General features: G+C 47.2%; 1 protein-coding gene across 1 annotated transcript in view; it reads left to right on the plus strand.

Moving 5' to 3' along the window:
* Positions 1-24,577, plus strand: part of DAZL (deleted in azoospermia like) — a 787,422-nt gene that overhangs the window by 534,623 nt on the left and 228,222 nt on the right. Inside the window, exon 10 of the mRNA XM_086940080.1 lies at positions 19,677-19,778. Coding sequence (XP_086796206.1) covers positions 19,677-19,778 — 102 coding nt within the window. The remainder of the gene's footprint in view (positions 1-19,676; positions 19,779-24,577) is intronic.

Genomic DNA, 24,577 nt, shown 5'->3' on the forward strand with positions numbered 1-24,577 from the left:
AAATTTGACACAACTGGCTGCATGACAGCTGGGGCAAAGTCGTGTAATCACCCTTTGCTGTAGGTGTAGTATACCTATACCTAACCCTAAAATGGACGCACAGATTCCTATCAGTCACTCCTATGGCAGGCCTTGACAATCCTGAAGGCAGAGTGCTTGGAATCGTGTGAGATGGTGCTCTGGCATGAGCTGAGCCTGTCTGCAGCTTGCGGAACCAAGTCCCAATAGCTGTTCCATGATATCGCATACCATATACTCTTAAGTGCATTATAATCCTTGCGGTTAAATGCTAACTTTGGTATTGCTTTATCAAAACATGTCGAGTAAGGTGTCATACAAATTGGAATACTAACCCCTCGCCAATTCTGGCGACGGGGTTAGCATTCCACCCTTCTAGAGGGACACGACATGTATGTAACTGTGAACCCCGGTTAAAGTTAACTGAAGCCTCAGCTCCACAAAATGGATGCTGCCACCACAGACACGAGTCTGACCTCCTGCTCCTGGGAGTCCTTCCAGCGAGGGAGGCCTGGACAAAGGGTTTCCTGTCCGGGGCGGTGCTAGCACCGTCCCAGACATGGTTTTGTGTATCCTGGGTAGGCAGGGCTTTTCAGGAAGGTGACTGCTGAGTGGCACCCCGGTGCTCACTACGCATAGGCCGGTCAGAACCAGTTCCAGGGGCACACCAGCCCCTGGCCTGGGGAAAGTCCGGCATGGCAGAGGGGTGTAACCACCCCCCTCCTAGTCCCACCCATAGGCAGGACCTAGTCACCGGGTCAGCCCCCTTTTTTAGTATAAAGATGGGAGCGGGCCCCCTGTTCAAATTAGATCATCTTTGGAATCAAGACACGACTTTCTGCGAAAGGACTTCACGATTTCTTCATCAAGATTCTCCCTTGTGGCTAAGGAGTAGTCACCCTGCATCCGCAGGCACCATCCTAAAGAACACTGCGGTCTGCTGCAAGTCCTTCATCACGAATCCGACGACCCAGCTCGACGAGACCCGGCTTCCCTGGCACCTCTGACCTCTACTCACCTCTACAGCCAAGCTGAGAACCGTGAGTGCGACGAGACCTCGAGGGACCGACGATCGCCAAGACTGCACGACATCTTTGCTGCAAGCCCACCGTGTCCTCCACGTGTGAGTGCTTTGGGGTCCGAGAAGCCCCGACCCTGCGCAGCTCCAGCACCCAAGATCAGCCTCCCTGCATCTCCACGATCTGCGTGGGGCCCTTCTGCTGTTTGCTGTGCACCGCGTTGTTTGGCTACTAGCCGGCTGGCTTGTGGCCTTCTGAACGACGCCCGACGACATCACTGCTGCTGGTCTGGTTGCTCCAGACTGGCCCTTGCTTCCTTCTTGAAGAGAGGCACCCCGGACCCTCCTGGTCCACTCCAGACGCCATTTTAGGTCCACCGCGTGGGCTTGAATTTGCCAAGGCTTTGTTGCCCAATCCTGGGTCCAGCGACGCCGACAGCTTCTATCTTCGTGGGACAGCTCGATCCTCCTTATTGGTCGCCGACAACGCCTCCTGGTCCGTGAGATCTCCGAGCCCAGCGTCACCCACACGCCTTGTCGAGGTGGCTACCATCCGGTGCCCTCCTGGTGCCCACTGACTACTGGCTAGTAGTCTCGAACTTGGTCCCCTCTGCTTTCAGGTGTCATCTTCCATCGATCCAGGCTTGGATCCACCGAACTTTCTTCACTGGTCGCCTGCCAGCAACTTCTTTCTTCCAGGCTCCTGGTCCGTCAACGAGGATTCCCGACGTCTTTTGAGTCCTATGCAGCTGCAGCCCCTGGGCTAGGTAACTTCGGCATTTCGGTGCCCCAGCATAGCCTCGCTATCCAAGGGTCAGAATCTACTTTCGTTTTCCTCCTACCAGGTCGGGTTCGCCCGAGAACACTAACTTTGCAATTTCTAGCTACCATAGACTTTGTCCCGCATCTCGCGTGAGAGTGCACACACTGCACCCGAGTCCCCTGGGTCTCCTAGAAGTAATCTAACGATTCTATAGTCAAGTCCTAGCGATTCCAAAGCCTATTAGTACTGTACTTACCTGCTAGTAATTTCGCATTCCACTTTTCAAGTATATGGTTTTCCGTGCCCCTCGGGCATTTGTGTATACTGTGCTAACTTAAGTATTTTTGTAAGAGTTTTGGTTTGTGCTTAGTACCCTGTCCTCATAAAGAGTACAGGGCTGTTGTGATCTTTAATAAATAACTGTTTATTTTCATAACACTTGTGTGGTGTCCTTTCACTTGGTGTTCAAGGGGTATATGTGGTATAGCAGCTGGCTTAACACGCCCTCTCGAGTCTTTAGCCTTAGACTGCTCGTATCCACGCTACTAGGATAGCTGGTCTATAAGGTTGACTTACAACCAATCATCAATAAGGGTTGCTGGACTGATACATAGTGTTCACTAGAATAGTGACCACTGCATATCAGGCCACCTTCTCACACAGCACACCTAAGGAGACAGCACATACATGTCTACCCTTATCTGGACGACTGGCTTATTCAAGCAAAGACGGCCCAGCAGTGTGCCAGCCACATGTCCCACACCATTCATCTTCTTCACAGTCTGGGATTATCGCTGATTTATCCAAACTCACATCTTCAACCCGCCCACGTGCGACAGTACCTGGGCGCGACAATAGACACTCTGGCAGCCAAAGCTCAGCCGAATTCAATGAGGATAAACAGCATGCAATTGCTGATACAAAAATTCAGACCCCAACACTCGCTTCCAGCAAAAGTGTTCATGTAGTTGATAGGCATGATGGCCTCCTGCATCTTCATAGTCCCGCACGCGAGACTACATATGCGCCCGCTTCAGGAGTGCTTGGCACGTCAGTGGAATCAGGCTCAAGGACAATTGAAAGACCTAGTGTTGGTGAATTGAATTGAAACTGCACTTGTATAGCGCTATATACCCGGAGGCCTCGTAGCGCTTGTGACTGGCAGCTTACTTAGCGCGGGCTCAGGGCGGATCAGCAAGATTTAGCATACAAGTGAGTTTTCAGGGCTTTCCTGAAGGAGAGATGATTAGTCGTTCTCCGGAGGGACAAAGGGAGGGTGTTCCAGAGCTTGGACGCAGTATATGGTAGCATGGTGAGCGGTCGGGCATACAACTCTGTATTGATGGAACCCACAAAACCTTTGCAAGGGCCGACCGTTCCAAGAGCCTGTACCACAGATAATACTGACGACGGACGCATCTCTCCAAGGATGGGGAGCTCATGTACTCCATTACACAGCGCAAGGACTATGGACGGCACAGCAGAAGAAGATGCACATCAATCTTCTGGAATTGTGTTGGGTCCGGATGATTGCACTTTGTTGTCCTGGAAGAGTCTGCGAAGTGTCACGAGATAGGTGACTCCTCCCTTGGACTACAGTGCGCATGGGCATCTTCTCCATCCTCAGATTGGTTTTTTTCCGCCATTGGGTTCGGATGCTAACTCCTATAATCCAACTTTGGAATCAAAAACAAAACTTTTCTAAAGGCCAAAAGGCCTTCGATTCGACGGTATTGTTCTTGCTCGGTACCTCTTGTGAGAAGTTGGCCTGATATATGATGTTTACTAGTTCTAGTGACCACCTTGTATCAGTTCAAACAACCCTTATGGTGATTGGTTGTAAGTCAACCTTATAGACCAGCTATCCTAGTAGCGTGGACAAAAGCAGTCTTAAGGCCAAACTCTGAATGGCATGTGAAGCCAGCTGTTTTACCACATATAACTCCTTGAATACCACATGAAAGGACACCACACAGGTTGTCATGAAAATAAACAGATATTTATTAACTAACATACACCTCTGAGCTCTTTATGAGGTCAGAGGGCTAAGCACATGACAATACTTAAAAGGAAAAACGAGTTCGCACAATATTTACAAGTGCGCCCTCAGGGCACGGCAAACCATATACTCAAAACAATGGAATGCGAGGAAGGAAAGTACTGTAAGGAGATCCAGAGGCTGCAAGATCGCTGGGACTACGCTACAAACTGGGTAAGTAAGGAGCCGGAGGCCCACGGGACTTACGTGCAGAGTGGAAACTCTCACGCGGGATGCGTACCAACGTCTATGGATCGTACAGTTTAGAAAGTTACGGATTCCGGACGAACCCGGCTGGATGGAGGGAAAAGAACAGTGGACCTGGACACTAGGATAGTGTACACACACTTCCGCACCTAGAAGCTTTAGTTACCTAACCCACAGGCTGCGGGTGCATAGGGCTGAAGTTGCGTCGGGTTTGCTGCGTTGATCACGTTGATGCCTGAAACAAGGAGTTGCTGGCAGGCAGCCAGATGGAGGAGTCCGGTGGTTGCAAGGATGGAACTAGGAAGAAGTCCTGAAAGGGAAGGGGACAGAGTCTCGGTCACTAGTCAGTGACGGTGCTGGAACCAGGAGGGAACCAGATGCTGTCACCGCAGTCAGGTGAAGGAAGGGTCGCTTCTTTCTGCAGCTGTGTGGACCAGGAGCTGTTCTTCACGACCAGGCTGAAGGCACGAGCTGTCCCACGTAGTCTGCTGCTGTTGGCGGTGTCGGATCGTCGATCTGGACAGTAGGCCTTGGCAAATGCAAGCCACGCGGTGGAGCAAAGATGGCGTCTGGCGCGGACCAGGAGGGTCCGGGGTGCTTCTCGTTCACAGGGAAGCAAGGGCCAGTCTGGGGGACCAGACTAGCAGTGTTGGATTCTTTGGGTCGTCGTCTAGGAGGTCACAGGCCAGCCGGCGAGTAACCAGACAACAGGAAGAGCAGCAACCAGGCAAAAGGGCCCCACTTAGATCTCGTGGATGCTGGGGGGCTGGTCTTTGGTGCAAAAGCTGCGTCGGTGTAGGGCTTCTCAAACCCCAGTGCACTCACTCGAGGATCCCTCGGCGGTCGTGCTGGAAGCGCTGTGCAGGTTTTCACAAGATGGCCGTCTCCACGTTGCTCGTCGCACCCACGGGTCCCCGCTGTGCTGTGGATGTTGGTGAAAGTCAGAGAGGTCTGGAGGTCCGGGTCTTGTCGAGCTGGGTCGACGGATTCCGGGATGGAAGGACTCTGCAGCAAACCGCACAGGAGCTTGATGGTGCCTGCGAAGCAGGATGGTCACTCCCTGACCACAGGGGAGATTCTTCAGTCTTCTGATGGTTCAGGAGGGAGAAGGTCAAGAGTTCTTCGTAGAAGTTGTCAAGAGTAATCTGATTTGGAATGGGACCAGCTCCTACCATTATCCGGCTGCACTACGACTAGGTCCCTCCTCTGGGTGGGACCAGGAAGGGGGTTGGTTACACCCCCTTTCCTTTGTCCGGTCTGTCGCCAGCTCTGGGGCTGGAGTGCCCCAGGAACTGGTTCTGACCGGTGTACGCACAGGGCACCTTGTGTGCCTCAGGCATGTCTCATTCCTTTGAGCCCTGTCCTACCTAATACACAAAATCCTGTCTCGGGTGGTGCTAGCACCTCCTAAGGCAGGAAACCCTTTGTCCAAGCCTCCCTCGCTGGAAGTACTCCCAGCAGCAGGAGGTCAGACTTGTGTGTGTGGTGGCAGCATCCATTTTGTGATGCTGAGGCTCGAGTTAACTTTAACCGGGGTTCACAGTTACATACATGTTGTGTCCCTCTAGAAGGGTGGAATGCTAACCCCGTCGCCAGAATTGGCGAGGGGTTAGTATTCCAATTCGTATGACACCTTACTCGACCTGGTTTGATAATGCGATACCAAAGTCAGCAAATAACCGCGAGGATTATAATGCACTTAAGAGTATATGGTATGCGTTATAATGGAACAGCTATTAGGACTCATGCCGGAGCACCATCTCACATAATTCCAAGCACTCTGCCTTCAGGATTATTAAGGCCTGCCATAGAAGTGACTGATAGGAGTATATGTGTCCATTTTAGGGTTAGATATAGAGATACTATATCTAAAGCAAAGGGTGATTACTTTTTATTTATTTATTTATTTTTGTGATTTGTTGAGCGCGGCGAATACCCGTGGGCGTCTCGGCGCTTACACCACCTTGCCCCAGCTGTCGTGCAGCCAGTTGTGTCGGATAGGGATGGCCAGCCAGGGGTGGCATAATACATGCTTCAGCCCCTGGTAGGCCCTGGGTAAACCTATGCCCTGGGTACCTAAGGTACACTGTACAGGGACTGATAAGGTGACTCAGAATCCAATTGGGTATGCACCTAAGGTACATGGAATCCATTTTACAGAGAGAGCAGTGGGCCTGGGGTCCTGAATAGCAGGGTCCCAGGTCAACTAAGTGGAAAAACCAGCAAAACACCAGGCAAAAAGTTGGGGGTAACCAGTCAGATATCCACCTTCCTACACCTCTCTACTCGATCCAGCCTTCCGTCTCGCATCGGTCGTCGATGCGGGCCGTTGAGCCTTTTCGACGCCACGTGAGTCGATCATCGATGGAAAGAAGCCCGTTTAAAAGGTGCCCACAATGCCACTCCAAATTCCCACATACTGATAAGCACTCGGTATGCAACAAGTGCCTTTCCCCAGACCATAAGGAAGAAACCTGCCCGGCCTGCGCCCAGTTTCAATCGAAGAAAATTATTCGAAACCGACGGGCCGCTAGGCAAGAAATGCAGCGACGGGCACCGGAACCGGACAACATCTTTGATGATGACCAGGATCTACAAGAAGCTCCAGACTCAGACCTAGAAATAGTCACCGTCGAGGACTACTCGGACTCTGATGACGACATCCCACCGGGGCAAATCGTGAGTGCCCTGCCCCCTACACCAACTACCCAGTTATCCAAGGCTCCGGTCAAGGCATCGCCAAAAGGCCTTAGCCAAGATCACAAAAAAGTTTCGCAAGCCCCGCCATCTGGCTCGGCTCCGAAATCGAAACCGAAACCTTCTGAGACCCCAGGGCCCAGTACCATCGTTCCAAAGAAGGTTCCAGAGCCAAAGAAGGTCGTCGACCCGAAGGGGGTCGATCAGAAAAAGGCTGTACAGCCAAAGAGTGTCGAGCCGAAAAAGTCTGTCGACCCCAAGAAGGCCGCCCAGCCAAAAGTTGTCAAACCGAAACAGGTTGTCGAACCGAACAAAGGCACAATACCAAAGGGCGTCAAACCAAAAATGGTCGCCCACCCGAAATGGCCTCCTGTTCCAAAATTTGTCAAACCGGCAAAGGGTGCCGTACCGAAACCCGCGCCAAGGCCGGAAAAGCCTGTCGACCCGAAGACAACGGCTCCAAAAACACCAGTCGATCCGAAAAATACCATCGACTCGGGGAAACGACACTCACCCAAAAAAGCCAAAGTCACCAGTCAATCCGAAAAAGAACATCGACTCGGAAACTCCTCCAAAGAAACCTACTGAGCACAAGACACGCGTCGAACCGAAAGTTCCGGTCGACCCGAAAAAAGGCTCGAGCCTAAAAAATCTGTTACTAAGCCAAAAGTCGTCGAAAAACCAAAATCTAACACTCAACCCAGGACTGTAGAGGAAGAACTCTTCCATCCAGATCCCTCTGACGACCAGGCAAAGATATACATTAACCCAGAGACTGGTAACGTTACCATCCTGCATAGAAAAAAGAGGCCTTTGGATTTTGAACCTCAGTCCCCTATTCCATTACAGAAAAAAGGACTTTGGGACTTCTCCTTCTAGACCCGTCATTCCTTTTCAGCCTATCATGCCTACTACACCTTTTATTCCCTACTCTCCTTACTCTCCTCACCACGGGGACAATGAGGGTGACACGGGGGATGAGCCACAGCCTCAATATGACTTCCCACAAGATCCTGAACCACAACTGGAACCATGGGAAGAGCCAACAGACCCTTACAACACCCATCCCATCCCTGATATACCCTCTTACCCTACTAAGCCGTCGCCTACTGATGACACCATAGTCTTTAATCAACTTATAGACAGGGCTGCACAATTCCACAACCTAGATATGCATAACGACTTCTTGTTTGACACCTTCCCTACATCAGAAAAATATGTCAAAAATCTTCCCATGTTAAAGGGGGTTCTGAAACATGCACCTGACATATTTAAGGATACAGCTAGGGCACGGGTAATCAACTCCAGAATAGAAAAGAAGTATAGGGCAGCTCCTTCAGACCCTACTTACATCAAAGGGCATTTACCACTAGACTCCCTGGTAGTGGCCAACGCACGGAAAAGAGCCAACTCCCAAACCACTGGGGAAGCACCTCCCCCTGACAAGGAGTCAAAAATACTAGGGTCCTCAGGCAAAAAGGTAGCAGCACAAGCCTCCAACTCATGGAGGATTGCTAATACACAAGCCCTACTGGCTCGTTACGACAGGGCGCATTATGATCAGCTAGAAAGCCTAATGCAACACCTACCTGAGCCTTTCAAAGCACAAGCCCAAGACCTTGTACAAGAGGGAAAATTCATAACAAACTCCTCCATCAAATGCGCGCTTGAGGCAGCAGGCACGGCAGCTAGGTCAATCAACACTATCATCCTACTACGCAGACATGCATGGCTGCGTATTTCTGGTTTTAAAAATGAGGTACAATCCACCATTCTTAACCAGCCTGTGAATCAGGATTTTCTATTTGGTCCTGATGTCGACACCATTTTGGATAAAATGTAAAAGGACACAGAGACCGCAAAATCAATGGGGGCATTGCAATTTCAGCAACATAGAGGCTCCTTTCGACGCTCCTCATATAGAGCAACTACACGAGGAAATACCTCACAAACATCTGCCTCGTACAAAGGTAACACAGAAGGTTCCTTTAACAAGAACACAAACAGAGGAGGTTACAGGGGAAACAACAATAAGGGAAGAGGACGCGGAGGCAATAACACCAGAGCCTCCACAGCCAAAAAACAGTGACTTCCCTCCAGACCACCGAACACCGGTCGGAGGCAGACTCCAACAGTTCCTGCCTGTCTGGAACGCAATTACCACAGACATGTGGGTGAGAGAAATTATCCAGTCTGGCTATTGCCTAGAACGGACTTCTACACCACCAAACATACCACCCAGACATCGTCCAATGTCCAAGTAACACATCACCCTGCTATAACAAGAGGTGAAATGCATGCTGGAAAAGGGGGCCATAGAGCAAGTCCCTTTCCACCAACAAGGGACAGGAGTATACTCCCTATATTTCCTTATACCAAAGAAGGACGGTTCACTCAGACCAATATTGGACCTCAGACCCCTAAATCAATACATACTATCGGAGCACTTTCATATGATCACATTACAACAAGTGCTCCCGTTGCTTCAACAAGGAGATTTCCTAGCAACACTGGACCTCAAGGATGCGTATTTTTCACATACCCATCCATCCAGCCCACAGAAAATACCTCAGGTTCACAATAGAAGGTCAACACTACCAATTCAAGGTTTTGCCCTTTGGGGTTACCAGGGCTCCAAGAGTGTTTACAAAATGCTTAGTGACAGTAGCAGCACATCTCAGAAGGCAACGCCTCCATCTGTACCCTTATCTGGACGATTGGCTGATACAAGCAAAATCGTACCAACAGTGCGCTGCACACACGTCTCAAACAATACAGTTGCTACACAACCTAGGCTTTTCGACCAACTACGCAAAATCACATCTGCAACCGTCCCACAAACAGCAGTACCTGGGAGCCACTATAGACACCTCAGTGGCAAAGGCATATCCAAACTCAGTAAGGATAACCAGTATGCAGACACTCATTCGCAAATTCCTGTTAAAACACATCTCTGCCAGCTCAAGTCTTCATACAGCTCATAGGCATGATGGCCTCTTGCATATTCATTGTCCCCCATGCCAGACTTCACATGCGCCCATTACAGGAATGGCTAGCACGGCAATGGCACCAGGCTCAAGGACAACTAAAAGACCTAGTGTTGGTAGACAGTCTCACTCACAACTCTCTGCAGTGGTGGAACCCACAAAATCTTTCCAGGGGGCGACTGTTCCAAGAGCCGGTTCCACAACTAGTACTAACAGCGGACGCATCACTGACAGGCTGGGGAGCCCATCTCCTTCAATACACAGTACAAGGGCTCTGGACAAACAATCAGAAAAAGCTGCATATCAACCAACTGGAATTGCTAGCAATACTTGTACAGCAAGACGGTGTAGATCTGGACTGACAACATGACCGCAATGTACTATGTCCAGAAACACGGAGGAAAGCACTCTCCACAGCTGTCCCATTTGGCACAAAGCATATGAAAGTGGGCGATTCCAAAAAACATCTTTCTCCTAGTAGAACACCTCCAGGGAAAGACAATCCGATAGCAGACCTGCTCAACAGGCACAGCCAACAACTACACGAATGGGAGATTCACTCCCAGGTTCTCCAGCCATTCTTCCAAGAGTGGGGTCACCCAAAGATAGACCTGTTCGCCACAAAAGAAAACTCGTAATGCCAATACTTTGCCGCCAGGTTCCCACATCCATTGTCACAGGGCAATGCGATATGGATGAACTGGTCAGGCAGATTTGCGAACGCTTTTCCCCAGCACTGCTGAACCCGCTGGTGGCACGCAAACTGCGGCAACACTCCCTAACACTAATCCTAGTTGCTCCCACATGGGCGAGACAACCGTGGTACACAACGTTCTTAGAACTCTCAGTGGTTCCTCATCAAAGACTGTGCCTTGCACCTCATCTTCTAACTCAGAACCATGGAGAAATCAGACACCCAGATCCCAATCAGATGAACCTAGCGATCTGGCTCCTGAGGTCTTAGAGTTTGGATACCTTAACTTGCCCCCAGATTGCATGAACATCATTATGGAGGCAAGAAGACCAACCACACGAGCGTGCTATGCAGCTAAATGGAAGAGATTTGTTATTTACTGCAACAATAATCAAATCAACCCCTTAGACGCTTCAATACAAAACATTATATGTTACCTGCTGCATCTACAAAGATGTAACTTAGCATACTCTTCAATACGACTACACCTCGCTGCTGTAGCAGCATACCTTCAAAACAGGCAACACCTTTCACTGTTTAGAGTACCAGCAATCAAAGCCTTCATGGAGGGTTTAAAAAGGGTGATTCCTCCAAGGCACCACTCTTCCCCAGTCTGGAATCTAAATGTAGTGCTTACCAGACTCATGGGCCCTCCTTTCAAACCTTTACATTCATGCAAACTACAATTCTTAACGTGGAAGGTTGCATTCTTGGTTGCTATCACCTCACTCAGAAGAGTGAGCGAATTACAAGCACTAACAATTCAAGAACCTTTCATGCAGGTACATGCCAACATGCTGGTTCTTAGAACACACCCTAAGTTCATGCCTAAGGTTGTATCCAATTTCCATATCAACCAATATATAGAACTGTCAGTGTTCTTCAAAATCCACAGTCGGTAGCTGAGAGAGCCCTGCACACATTAGATGTAAAAAGAGCACTACTTTATTATGTGGACAGAACTAAATCCTTTAGGGAAACAAAACAACTGTTTGTTGCTTTTGCACCACAACACAAAGGGAATCCTATTTCAAAATCAGGAATAGCCAGATGGATAGTTAAATGCATTCAAATATTCTATCAAAAGGCAAAACACACTTTAACTGTCCCCCCAAGAGCACACTCTTCAAGGAAAATGGGGGCATCTATGGCTTTCCTAGGAAATATTTTTCTTGAAGATATCTGTAAGGCAGCCACATGGACCACCATACACACTTTCACAAAACACTACTGTGTAGACGTGCAAGCAAAACAGCAAGCTGCTGTAGGCCAGGCTGTCCTCAAAACTCTTTTTCAAACTGCTGCAGCTGGCACAGGTAGCCACCGCTAGAGGAGATACTGCTATTCAGTCTATGCACAAGATATGAATTCAGCAGCCCACATACCTCGAACTGAATATGCTACTTACCAGTATGCATCTGTTCTTGGCATGTAGGGCTGCTGACATTCATATCACCCGCCCTCCTCCCGGTGCCTGTCACAGCTGCAGCATTATCTTTTGCATGGCCATCTCTTACTTTACTATCTCCATCTCTGCCACAATGGCGAAAAACAATCTGAGGAAGGAGAAGATGCCCATGCGCACTAAAGTCCAAGGGAGGAGTCCCCTATCTCGTGATACTTCGAAGACTCTTCCAGGACAACAAAGTGCAATCATCCAGACCCAACACTAGGCGGTGATCTATGCACATGATATGAATGTCCGCAGCCCTACATGCCAAGAACAGATGCACACTGGTAAGTAGCATATTCCTTTTTGTTACATTAGTAAACTTTAACCCTGTCAGTATAAATGTTTTGCCCTATTACTTTCAGATTAACACCCAAATACAGCAATAGCATTGAAAAATTGACCAGTCACTACTTGTGATGGGCTTTTCACTGTGTGGCAGGATGGGTTACCCTCTTTTTAGAAACTTTTGATCTGGTTGTGGTAGAATCAACCTTTTTGTAAAAATATGCAGTTTAGGCAGCATCATTATGTGGCAAATTATGAGGAAAACGTCTCAGCTGTAGAATCTCATTATTAGAGTGGCTATGTTATAAATCACCCACGTACACAGGTCCTGCCATCAGTGGGGGACCATCTGTCATTTGCAACGATTAAAAATGGCTAAAATTGCAGAACCGAATTCAATATGAAGCAGAAATTATCAGAATGTACATTTATAGGTCTCACAATCACGTTCTATTGACAACTGAGTGACATTGTACAATATTCCCACCTTAATTTTATGCAGCCGCTGTATTGTTGCATTTTTGTATCACAGTTACATCAGCAGTAAAAATGAGCCCATACCAGATCCAAGGAAAAGTGACACTGCCACCTGTGTGATCATTCGTCCTTTGTAGACATAAGGTCTTGTTTTTCTTTCTCTACATGATTTGACAAGGAGTGTTTTTCCTGTGTGCCTGTCTTTGTGCCTTCTTTATACATGTGCCCATTTCGAAATATCCAAGCATCATACCATAGACCCTCAGAACGCTCAGCTTCTGAAAAAAAACACACTGATTGCACATGTTGCTGCAACGTTAAAACCTTATCTTTCACCAGGCTTCCCAATACTCGCATGTCAGCATCCGGCCACAGAATTTCAGGATTTTCCCAGAAGATAACAGGAACATCTGGGTGGGCAGGGGGGGGGTTGGGGAAATTGGAAGGAGAGAAACAAGTGGCAGAGAAATTGGATTTTAAAGAAAAATGTGACTACTTCGTAAATCTAAGTGAGACAAACTTGCACATCTATTGCGGAGCTGCACCTATTCATGTTTGGGAGCTTACTCTTCTGGTGCCATTACTGTACCACTACTGTGAACAAGAGAACCCTATGCCTATGCTGCAAATGCTCCTTGTGTGGCAGAAGAATGTGGAGATTTAGCAGTGAGTGCACATTAGTATATATAATCACACCTCACCTGCCCATGAATGTAAATGGAGAGATTGGTTTAACTGCCCATTACTGCCTCTTGTGTATTTGTACTTGTGGATACTGCCTCAGTGAACCACAGCACCTCTGCCTCGCAATTTTGGATGCCCCATGAATCGTTCATAAGCCCTGCCAAAAAGTGCAGTTATTACCATCCAAACGTTTATCAGATCATGTTCACATGTGAGTATTTTTAAAGCTGGACAGCTATGAGTTGGCCCTAGGATGGCGAACACCCGTCTGTCCTACAGATTCATATTCAGACACATAGCGCAGACTAGTAATTGACTACATTTCTTGAAGTATATTTGGCATAGACTGTCTTTAGGTACTCTTTCTCTACAATTGAAATTTTGTCACATGCATAATGATTGATTTTTGGGTGCAGTGCACACTGACACATCCACGCACATACTGTACAACAGTTGCATTTAAGGATGCATGACCATGCACTGCATAGTTGGACTTGCTCTTGAAATAATGTTGCACAGTATGTTACACTGATTACAGTGCAGGTTCTCGCCGTGCAGACCCACCTTCGTGATTTATAGAATAAGTGGGGCAAGCAGATATCTTCCCAGGACAAGTAGATTTCTGTAAAATTTTGTCCATTGGCCAAGTAGATTTTTGACAAATTTCCACACCCCTGCAATGGCACTAGTCAGAAACAAGTCACCTCATCTGATCGTTCACTCAACATCCTTGCCAATTCTTGCTGGGGGGCCCGTTTACAACTGGCTTGGACTCTAGACTGGGGCTAAAATTCGGTTTGTCTTACAGCAGTATGTCTACTCTATAAGTGAGCACCCAAACTCAGCTGTTAACAAACCTCAGCTTTATAATCTCAAAACTCGCAGTAGAAGGTTCGAGAATTTCCTCCCTGCGCCAAAGGAATCTTACAAGGACTGGCCTGCTTCCAAGGAAGCATTCCATGGCAGGAAGGAGTTTCCACGTTCCCTCTGCAGTCTTGCATATTCCAGCCTTTATCTTGACAAAGCTCACAAAAGCTTTCCAGGGTACGTCAAACAATCTGTCACAAAAACAAACCTTGAACGTGATTAACCCAAACGACTTGCAAGCGTGGCTGTGCACGCAATGAAGCTCAAGCCAGGCAGAGTCAAAATTCAGGATTACATGAGGCCTTGTCAAAGCCAATAGTAAGTAATTTAGCGCCAAGACACCTACGGGTAAACGTGCGCTCTACAAATTTTAATAACATAACAATGTACAACATAATGCACATTTCTGCACCACTGATTATATCATCACATACTTCATCTCTCAATGTACAACACAGAGCACATTTGGGAATCACTGCTCACAACTCTGCACTTCGAGACCAAATAGTACATTCCACACCTCTTTCATGCTTTCAAATGCACATCCCGCACGTTCTGTTCTTGGCAAGGCTGTTCTACTCTGTGACAGCTCCCACTGAAAGACTGCAAGAGTACAAGAAATAAACCTTTAACAGAAGCAAGGCATATGCATGACGTATATTCAGGCTAGGTTAAAATAATACACCTAAGTCAATTAAAATAATGGTAGTCAAAGGTCATCACAGGGTATCGGACCACAAGAGTGCCTCTAGCACTACACTTTGTCAGACCTCTTTGCCACCACTGGAATTGTGCAATGTCCATGCTTCTGCACACTGGAGTTTGCAAGGCGTCTCTTGCTCAGAGATGCATTTTATCTTGAGTAGGCCTCCTGTACACCGTTCCGCCAATACCGCTCCTTCCCAGAGTTCTCATGAAGTTCAGGAATGACCAAGCTCAAGTCATCCTTGTGGCCCCGGATTGGACACGCAGGGTATGGTATCCCAAAATCCTGAGCATGATCATTGGTGTTCTTATGAGATGCCCCTTCCGGAGGATCTTCTGTTGTAGCAACAAGGCTGGGTTCTGCACCTGAACCCCCACACGTTCCGCCTTCATACATGGAGATTGAGCAGTGGTAGCTGACAGTCTTTGACCTTCCTTCTGAAGTATGCAAGTGTATTCTGTCCGCTAGGCATTCCTTAACTAAGACTATATACGCCTGCAGTTGGGACAAGTATGTGGCGTTATGCACTGAAAAGCGTATTAATCCCCTTTCTACAACTTACTCTGATGTTTTGTTGTATGTTTTATCTTTAACCCTGCAAGTCCTTGCTTAGGGCACTAGGCATTCCTTAACTAAGACTATATACGCCTGCAGTTGGGACAAGTATGTGGCGTTATGCACTGAAAAGCGTATTAATCCCCTTTCTACAACTTACTCTGATGTTTTGTTGTATGTTTTATCTTTAACCCTGCAAGGCCTTGCTTAGGGCACAGTTAAAGGATTTCGTTCGGTCATATCGGGTTTTTTATGGATTATCCTTCACTGTTCAGGTCTCTTGTTGTGGCCCATTTTATAAAAGGACTTGAACATATTTCCCTGCTAACCCTTGATCATGCCCCAAGTGGGACCAGAACCTAGTTCTAACATTTTTGATGTGCTCGACTTTCGAGCCCATGCATATTGGCCCGCTCTGCCTCTTAACCATCAAAATTGTCGTAATGACTGTTAAATCGGCAAGTTGAGTTAGCGGGCTGTAGGCATCCTCTGTCCTCCTCCATACACCAAGTTTCTTGCAGAGAAGCGGCAAGGCTGAAATCACTCTGTTAGCTCATGTAGTCCCATTCCTGGATATTCCTCAAGCTGCTACATGGGTGTAGTTGCACATAATAAAATAATAATGTAAAGTAAACGTGGTTACTAAACCCTGCTTCCTTGACAGCCAAGTCCAGCGTGGTGAGCATTTCACCTGTTCTGTCTTCAATGGCCTCTTTGTCTAACTTCATTAGCAAACCCTCCTCTGGGAAGCTATTGCTTGGGTATCTATTCTCGGGTAAGGAATCTGTTACTGGAAGTCTCTATAAGATGAGCGAGTTTCTTATCTTCGGTAATGCCTTATCTAGTAGAGAATCTAGCTCGCTGTGGATTCCTTACTGACCCTTCCATACTCCCCGCTCTGTGAACAGGTTCTCAGTCTTAAATGATCCCTACAGGTCCGTAGTGCCTGAACGTTGGTTTATCAGCTTTCTACAGTAACTCCGTGGTTTTGGTGCAGAAATGTCACCAAAAAAAATCCATGTCAGCCTGCTGGGGTGGTCCAGCGCGTATGATCCAGACACAGAGCTGATCGAAACCACCTACTGGCATGCAGAAAGTACTGCTGAAGATTTTCTCATTCCACCCTGATGCTTGGGGAATATTCAAAGGTAAGGAATCTGTAAGTATATAGAGTCTCTACTAGATAATGCATAAACAAAGCTAAGTAACTTTAAGCAGAATGGGGATATTTATGAACATGTATAGCAACTGGTGTAAAATCACCGTCTTGGCACAGCTCAGTCTCTCCGCTATGGACAATGATCACCTGATCAAGTAGTCAACATGGGACTTTATGCGTCATATTGCCACTATTATTTTCCTGCCAGATGTCGTCAAAATCTCTGCTAACATGTATCCCTAAATATTTGACCAAGGTTGCGCACCATCTTGGGAAACTCTAGCACTTAGCATCTAGTGGCCTATGGTAACGAGAATACTCTGGTTTGTCCCATTTAATGGAAATTCCAGACCAGGACAAAACTGAATGAATTTGTGTAACAGTGGAGAGATGTTGGTATCCGAATTTGTCATGTATAAGATAATGTCATCTGCAAAAGTGGTACTATTGTATTTGATTGATTTTAATTTATTTCGTGATTTGTAGAGCGCTCGAATGCCCGAGGGCGTCTTGGCGCTGTAAGAGATAGAGACATACTGACTGTAGTAGTGGTGCACCACCTGGTTAAGATGAGAACAGCCAGGTTTTAAAGTTCTTGCGGAACTACCATAGAGAGGGGCTGTTTTTCAGATCTGCAGGAAGCTTATTCCACATTTCCCCCCCCCCCCCCCCCCCCCCCCCCCCAAGCTGTTTGAATCTGGGAGTAACCAGGAGTTTGCCGCTACTGGATCATAACGTCCTGGTTGGTCCGTAAGGTTTTAGGTTACTTTTCAGGAACCCAGGGCCTGAGCTGTGAAGTGATTTGTACGCTAGGCCAGCTGATTTAAACTGGATTCTTTTCCCTACTGTGAGCCAGTGTAGGCCTTGCATTTTTTGCGCTACAGGTTCACACTTGAGAATATTCAGAACCAGCCTGGCAGCCGCGTTCTTTAGACGCTGAAGTTTGTGTAGGAGCTGCTTTTGTAACTCTGCATAAAGAGCGTTGCCATAAAGAGCAAATATGAATCTGTATTCCGGTTCTATGATGTTACCTTCGGTGTGCGGGCAGATGTTCTTTTGCTATTGCAAAGAGTATAAGGTAAGAGTGGTAGTTTATCCGCCTCGTGCCTGCTCCATTGTCACAGGGCTTGACACCAAGTTAGTCTGTTTGATGCGCATAGATATACCCAAGAGGAAGACGGTACCCTCCCCCGATTGTTCCAGCAAGGAAAATAAGTACGCCTTTCTAACATATTGAATACTTTATTTACGTCCAGTAGGACAGCCACTGCTAGAAGTAGGGGATCTACCTGATGCACTAGGCCAAATATGGTGCAGAGGTTATGTTGTGGTAGAGTGCCCAGGTAGGATTCCAAATGATTGGGGGAACAATCATAGTGAGGAGTAGGCTAATACAGGAGGCAAGAATCTTTGCCAGTATTTTATTGTCTACATTTATTAATGATAATGGTATGTAGGAGGCACATTTGTCGGGCTTTGTAGTAGAGTGACCATGAAGGCCTCCAAGCAATGGGGTGAGCTCACCCTTCTCAAAAGTCTCCTCCTACATCGCCAAGGAATTGTTTTTCATATAAAAGATGTCTCTGAAGGTTCCAGTCCATTAGAATGGCAATGTGGAGTTGTCAATTGGATGAGTAGGCTTTGAATTTGTCTGTGGAGTTCTTCTGCTGTCGGGAGGCTGATAGATGCTGCAGAAATTTGCGGATTGAGTTGCAAATAGTGGGAAGCAACATGAGAGAAGGCCCTTAAGTTAGGCATCGCTTGTATGCATAGTGTGCAGCATCAGGCGGTTTAGGGGATAGCGTACGGTTCTCCTCCCTTTATTGTGTTTGCTGTTAACATTCCATTTTGGATTTAATTGACTGTCAAAAAGTTTGTCTAGGATGTGTGAGGGTGAGATATGTTTTTCTGATAAAGAGAGCATCATGACCATGATAGGTGATGAGCTCTGCAATGTCTGTAGCGTGAAGTACTGCAGAGACTGTGCTAATGAGCAACAGTTGAATTCTTGTTTGGTAGATGAGATTGTGTAATGGTTAGTGTGGTTGTGTTTTTAGGATGCACGCGAGGGTGTAGGTTAGGTCTTGGTGTGATTGTGGATATGGATAGTCAGTGTGCTGGGCTAAGCGGCCGATACGATCTTATGTTCTTGGTGCTTGCTGAGGTTGCAGTTCTGACCCTGACCCTCACTGGCCCATTGAGGGGCTGCCCTGACAACTCAGTGTTATCAGTATACTTCTGACCGATGAGCCTCCCTTTTTAACCAGGTGGACTGGGATTAATATATAAACCTAAAGAGGAAAGTTTACAGGGCACAGGCGTGCACAATTCCATGTATGTTGGTAGGATTTTGGAAGTCTTTGCCTAATGCTTGCTTTGACATGGGTTTGGTTAAGTGGTCCACAGTACTGAAGTCACCATTCTGAGCTGCTCAAAAATGTGTTTGAAGTCTTCATATGCTGTAAAACCAAACATGCCAAATATCCAGGTAAAAGTATTATGGGCTGTACTAAATTACTAAAGGTATGTGTGATTGTTTGCTGAGTATAACATATTTTCTGTGTCATTGATATCTTTGACAGATTTACATGCAACCAGCATTACTTCTCCCAGATGAGCCACATGCTGAATAATTAAATGCAAGTGCTCAGAATCTAAACTTTAAAGGGTTGATCTAAGAAATCCCAGGGCATCGTATTCAACAAGAAGATGTGCATAGAGAAAATAAGCTGGGCTAAACAGAGAAAGGTGTCCTAGTAAACAGGTTGGCTATTACAAGCAGTTACAGATTCATTTTTAAAAAGATGTGTACCCATGTTATCAACTCTTCCTCCAATACATTTTTAACAAGCATGTGAATCTTTAAAAGATATTAATGATGGAGAACTACAGTCATAGATAAAAGAATTGCAGTCATGGGTAAGTATCTTACTTTTTTAATGCTGTAATGTGTTTTACAAATTTTTGTTTTAAGATTAAAATTATTTATGTGTTCGAGTAAATTGGTGTCCTCTTCATATGACTGCTTTAAATCGGCAGTTTTCTGGTCCCAAAACATCTTTTTTCAGAAATCTGTGGACCGAAGCATTCAGACAGTGGTATCCTGCTTGTTCGCTCCTGAAAACAGATTGCAACGGAACTCTTTTATATCTCAGGAAGAATACCTGAAGGTATGTTTGATGTAGTTTTTATTAATGTCTTTATTAAATTTTTCTGGTGTGCTACATGTTTGTTTTACAAAGCATTTCACTGTTTGCTTTCCTAACTTTGTTTCTGGACTCCTAATGAACTTAGTTGTGTATTTACATCGCATTTCTGTAGAACCAATCCAGCTAAAAGGCAGCCGAGCACTGTAAAGAGTCGAACAGAAGCATCAACTCGACGAACAATAGGAGATGTAGCTAGCTTGTGGACGGTTAATGCATTGTGACGTAGTGTTTCTTAAAGAGGTGTGTCTTCAACTCTTTCCTAAAATGGAGATGAATTAGGGCGTTTCCCTTATGGATACATGATTGTTGTTACAGAGCCTTGGTGCCTTAGATGAAAAAGGCCTGCTGCTTTGTTTTTTTCTTTTTTACTTTTCTGAAGGCCTGATTTCGTGTGGTGGATGGCTAATCCATCACAAACATGGTAGATAGCTTTGTCCGCCTTATTACCTGTACATTAAAACCCGTCTGCCTAGATATAAATCTGACCCTTAGTCAGCAGTATAATGGTGACCTTGTTGTGTGTACAAACAACCACCAGAGATGATGAACTTGTATACAAGATAAGCAGGGTGATGGGCCTTGATGGCTTTGTAAATGATGCAGTTGGTTGTGAAGATGGGGCGGCCGGCAAGGGGAGCCAGTGGATTTTCCTCAGGGTGGGGGTATTGTGATCTTATTTCGTCAGGCCCATAACTTTATCCAGACATAGAGCAGGGTTTATGCCGGTTAGGTTTGCAGCCAAACACTTAAATAATTTCCTGATGGCAGCTGGCTTTGCTTGCCATAGCGAAATGCCATCATTCCTGATCAGTAATACTAATCAGCTGCCACAAATGGAAATGACAATGTCATTTTCACTTTTTTAGCCCCAGAAAAGGCTTCTTTCACACACTGTTTGAATACAAAGGCAAATAGTAAATGCTGCTGAAAATCAAGTCTATATATTAAGTATTGAACCTGGGTACCAAAATGGTTTGGTTCTGACATTTTCAATTCTACCTTTCATCTTTTTCAAGTAGGTAAAATAAGTACCTTTAAATTTGGAACCGGTGATACCAATATTGCTGACAATGATACAAAAATTTTGTATCAAAAACATGTTAATATTATTGTTACTACCCTAACCATATATTACGGGTAGGAGGGCCCTATAGTATTTTGTAAATTTTGGTTGTCAGTTCTGTACTGTAATCTGGGCATACTCACATGATGGAAAGAGCATCATCAACATGATTACTAAGAAGATTTTGTGCAAGTCATAAGTGGAGTTGAGCCTTAATTGTGTTTCTTTTGGGTTGCATTTAGGCCGCTGGCAAGTACTTAAGCCAGTTTTTAGCTAACACAGTGTGTCATAGACTTACAGGTTCGCCCAGTCCTTGCAGAATATCTTTTTTTCTTTCCCTCCAAGTGCAGTACTCTGTACCTGGGACCCACTAACCACCAGAATGCAGTTGGTAACATGGATGCTATATTTTTGTCAGTGGCAGGCTATCACTGCGCTATTCCTTTTTCAAAGACCTTGTATCGTGCACGTATGGACTCCTATCGTGATGAAATTTATTTTATTTTATTTTTATTTTTTGGTTTTTGTAGAGCGCGTAGTCACCCTTGAGTATCCCAGCGCTAAAACCTCGAACTCCTAACGGGGGGGCACAGGGAAATCAAAGAAAAATCAGGGGAAAAGGAGGGTTTTGAGGGACTTTCTAAATCGAAGGAGGTTTGGTTCAGCTCTGAGGTTCGAGGGTAGAGCGTTCCATTTTCTGGCCGTGTTCACCGAGAATCTGCGGCCGCCTATGCGGGTTTTCTTCACCCTGGGGACAACAATGAGGTTTCCCTGTTCGGACCGAAGCGCTCTCGACGGTCTGTATGGAGTGATCCAGGAGCTCAGAATGGGGGGACCCGCGTTGTTCAGGACCTTGTGTGCCAGACAGAGGGCCTTGAAAACGACTCTTTCCCTCACGGGGAGCCAGTGACGTTTTTTCAGGGCAGGCTTGGCCGAAGTTCTTGCTGGGGTGTTTGTGAGCAAGCGGGCTGCGGCATTTTGGGTTTTTTGTAGTGTTTGCAAGGTGGCTTCTGGCGCCCCGAGGTAAATGGCATTACTGTAATCCAGCCTTGCTAGCACTAAACCTTGAATTAGCAGAAGACGGGACTGGAATGGCAGTAGGGGGAGCACTTTTCTACAAGATCTCAGGAGCCCATAGCAGATGCCTGCTGTTTTCCTGGCCTGTGTCCGGAAAGTGAGGTCTGTCTCTAGCCACACTCCCAGACTCTTAACCTCTGTCTTAGGGGAGGGGGGGTCACCCATACATGCGGGCCAGATGTTAGGAGGGAGACTCGGGGTTTTGTGTCCGAGCAGCAAGATCTCTGTCTTTGACCCGTTAAGCTTTAGGTCAGAATCGCCCATCCATTGATGGACGGTGGACAGGCAGTCTTGCAGGTTGGAGGGCTGTAGCTTGGGGTGGGAGAGGGTCACCACCAGCTGAGTGTCGTCAACGTAGCTGACGATCGTGACTCCGAAAGGGGCGACCAGCTCCTCCAGTGGGGCCATATACACGTTAAAAAGTGTGGGGCTCAGTGAGGAGCCCTGAGGTACTCCACACCGGAGGGGGATTGCGGGAGACCGGCTTTCTCCTTCCCAGACTTGGAAGGCGCGTCGGGAGAGAAAGGATGTGAGTCATCTCAGCGCACTGTCTTGTACGCCAGTGCTCTCTAGGCGCTGGACTAGGACCTGGTGGCTGACAGTGTCGAATGCTGCGCTGAGGTCCAGGAGGACCACTGCCACTGATCCTCCTGTATCCATGATTTCCCTCGCTTTTTCTACTGCCGCCAGGAGGGCGGTGTCTGTGCCCTGACCTGGTCTGAAACCTGTTTGGGAGTTCTTTAGGCAGTTGTTTGTTTCCAGGAAGTGGGACAATTTTTTGTTTGCAAGCTTCTCTGCGACCTTACCTATCCAGGGGAGGAGCGAGATGGGTCGATAATTGGATAAGTCCGTGGGGTCTAGTGACGGCTTCTTCCGCAGACCTTTAACAACGGCCTCCTTCCAGCTTTGTGGGACTATTCCTTGGGAAAAAGAGGTGTTAATGAGGGCCGTGAGTCTAGCTGTGATGGTTCGTGCTATGTTTTTCGTGAACCGTATGGGGACTGAGTCACTAGGGGCTCCGCTTTTCGTGGCTGCTAGAGTGGTTGCCACTTCTTCTTCTGAGACTGGTCCGAATGCGGTTAAACAAGGGGATTCAGGTTTGTCCATGGGATTGCCAGACGTGAGGGTACACTTCTTAGCGATTCCAGGGGTGGCCTGATTAGTAGCAGGTAGGGAGGATAGGATTTTCTTGATTTTGCTATCGAAGAAATTGGCCAGGTTCACACATTTCTCCTCGGCTGCTTTGGGGTCTAAGGGTGTCTGCGGGGGGGCTGGGACATGGAGAAGCTCTTTAAGTATGGAAAAAGTCTCTTTAGCAGAGCACGAGGAATTTTGTATTCTTACCTCAAAGAACGAGCTTTTAGCGCTATGGAGGGCTTGTTTATACGCCTTCATGGCAGATTGATAGGCGTTTTTATCCGTCGCTGTTTTATTTTTTCTCCATGTTCGTTCCGTCTTTTTGCACTCTTTCCTAAGAATGTTCAAGGCCGGGGTGTACCAGGGAGCGTGATTGATCCTCTTTACGTGTTTAAGAGAGCGTGTTAATGGAATGAGGTTATCTAGGGGGTTGGTGAGCCAGCTGTTAAATTCCCTATCAGCGGTGTTAGGGTCAGCTGAGAGGGGGCCATCAGAATCCCTGAGCTTCGCTTCCCATTTTTCTGGATTTAACTTGTGCCAGCGTCGGGTTAAAATCTTAGTTTTCTGTTTGGGGACCGAGGCGGGTTGATAGGCCCAGTGCATTGGGACCAGGAAGTGGTCGGTCCATGGGAGGGGGAAGGGGTCTTGGGTTTGGAAATTCCTGATGTTGGTGAAGACTGGGTCTAGGAGATGACCTTTCTCGTGAGTGGGTTTCGAGTTCAGGAGCTGGAGGTCAGCTGACGCGAGGTCTGCTAGAAGATTCGCGGCGGTGTGGTCTGCCGGATCTAGGAAGTGTAGGTTCAAATCCCCTAGGAGAAGAAAGTTAGGCGTTGCTATTGTTTTAGCAGGATGTGATCCATCAAGGTGTTAGAGAAATCACCTATTGAGCCTGGTGGTCGGTATACCAGAAGACCCGATAGTGAAGTGGTAGGCGAGATCTGAAGGGAGAAATTACAATTTTCGCAGTCCTTGACCGTACCGTCGGTGATCCTGCAGCTAAAATGGTCTTTATAGAGAATGGCAAGCCCGCCACCTCTTCCAACTCGTCTGTTAAGGCAGCAGATTTGGTAGCCTGGGGGGGTTGCATTGACCAAATCTGAGCCGTTGTTGGGGGTCAGCCATGTTTCGGTCAGGAATAGGGCGTCTAGCGAAAGGGTTAGGGGGAGGAGGTTTACCTCATGTGAGTGCTTTACTAGCGACCTGCAGTTCAATAGGCCCAGTCGAAGCGTGTTGCTGAATTTCGTGGTTTCAGGGGTGTCGCAGAGGGGGCATCCTGTGAACGTGGTGTCATCCTTCAGGATGAATTCACACAGTGGGTTTTTCTTTGTATTCCAGAGACGAAGGGTATCCGGGGGGTAGGATAGGAGGGGCTGTGAATCGGGCATAGTGACAGGTCCTAGGGCCGTCTGGGCCCGGACGGGCCCAGACGGGCTTGCCTTTGGCGCGCTGACGGCGCGCCCGCTGCGCGTCCGGTAATTGCACA

This window comes from Lissotriton vulgaris, chromosome 10, assembly GCF_964263255.1.
Source record: "Lissotriton vulgaris chromosome 10, aLisVul1.2, whole genome shotgun sequence".
NCBI lineage: Eukaryota > Metazoa > Chordata > Amphibia > Caudata > Salamandridae > Lissotriton > Lissotriton vulgaris.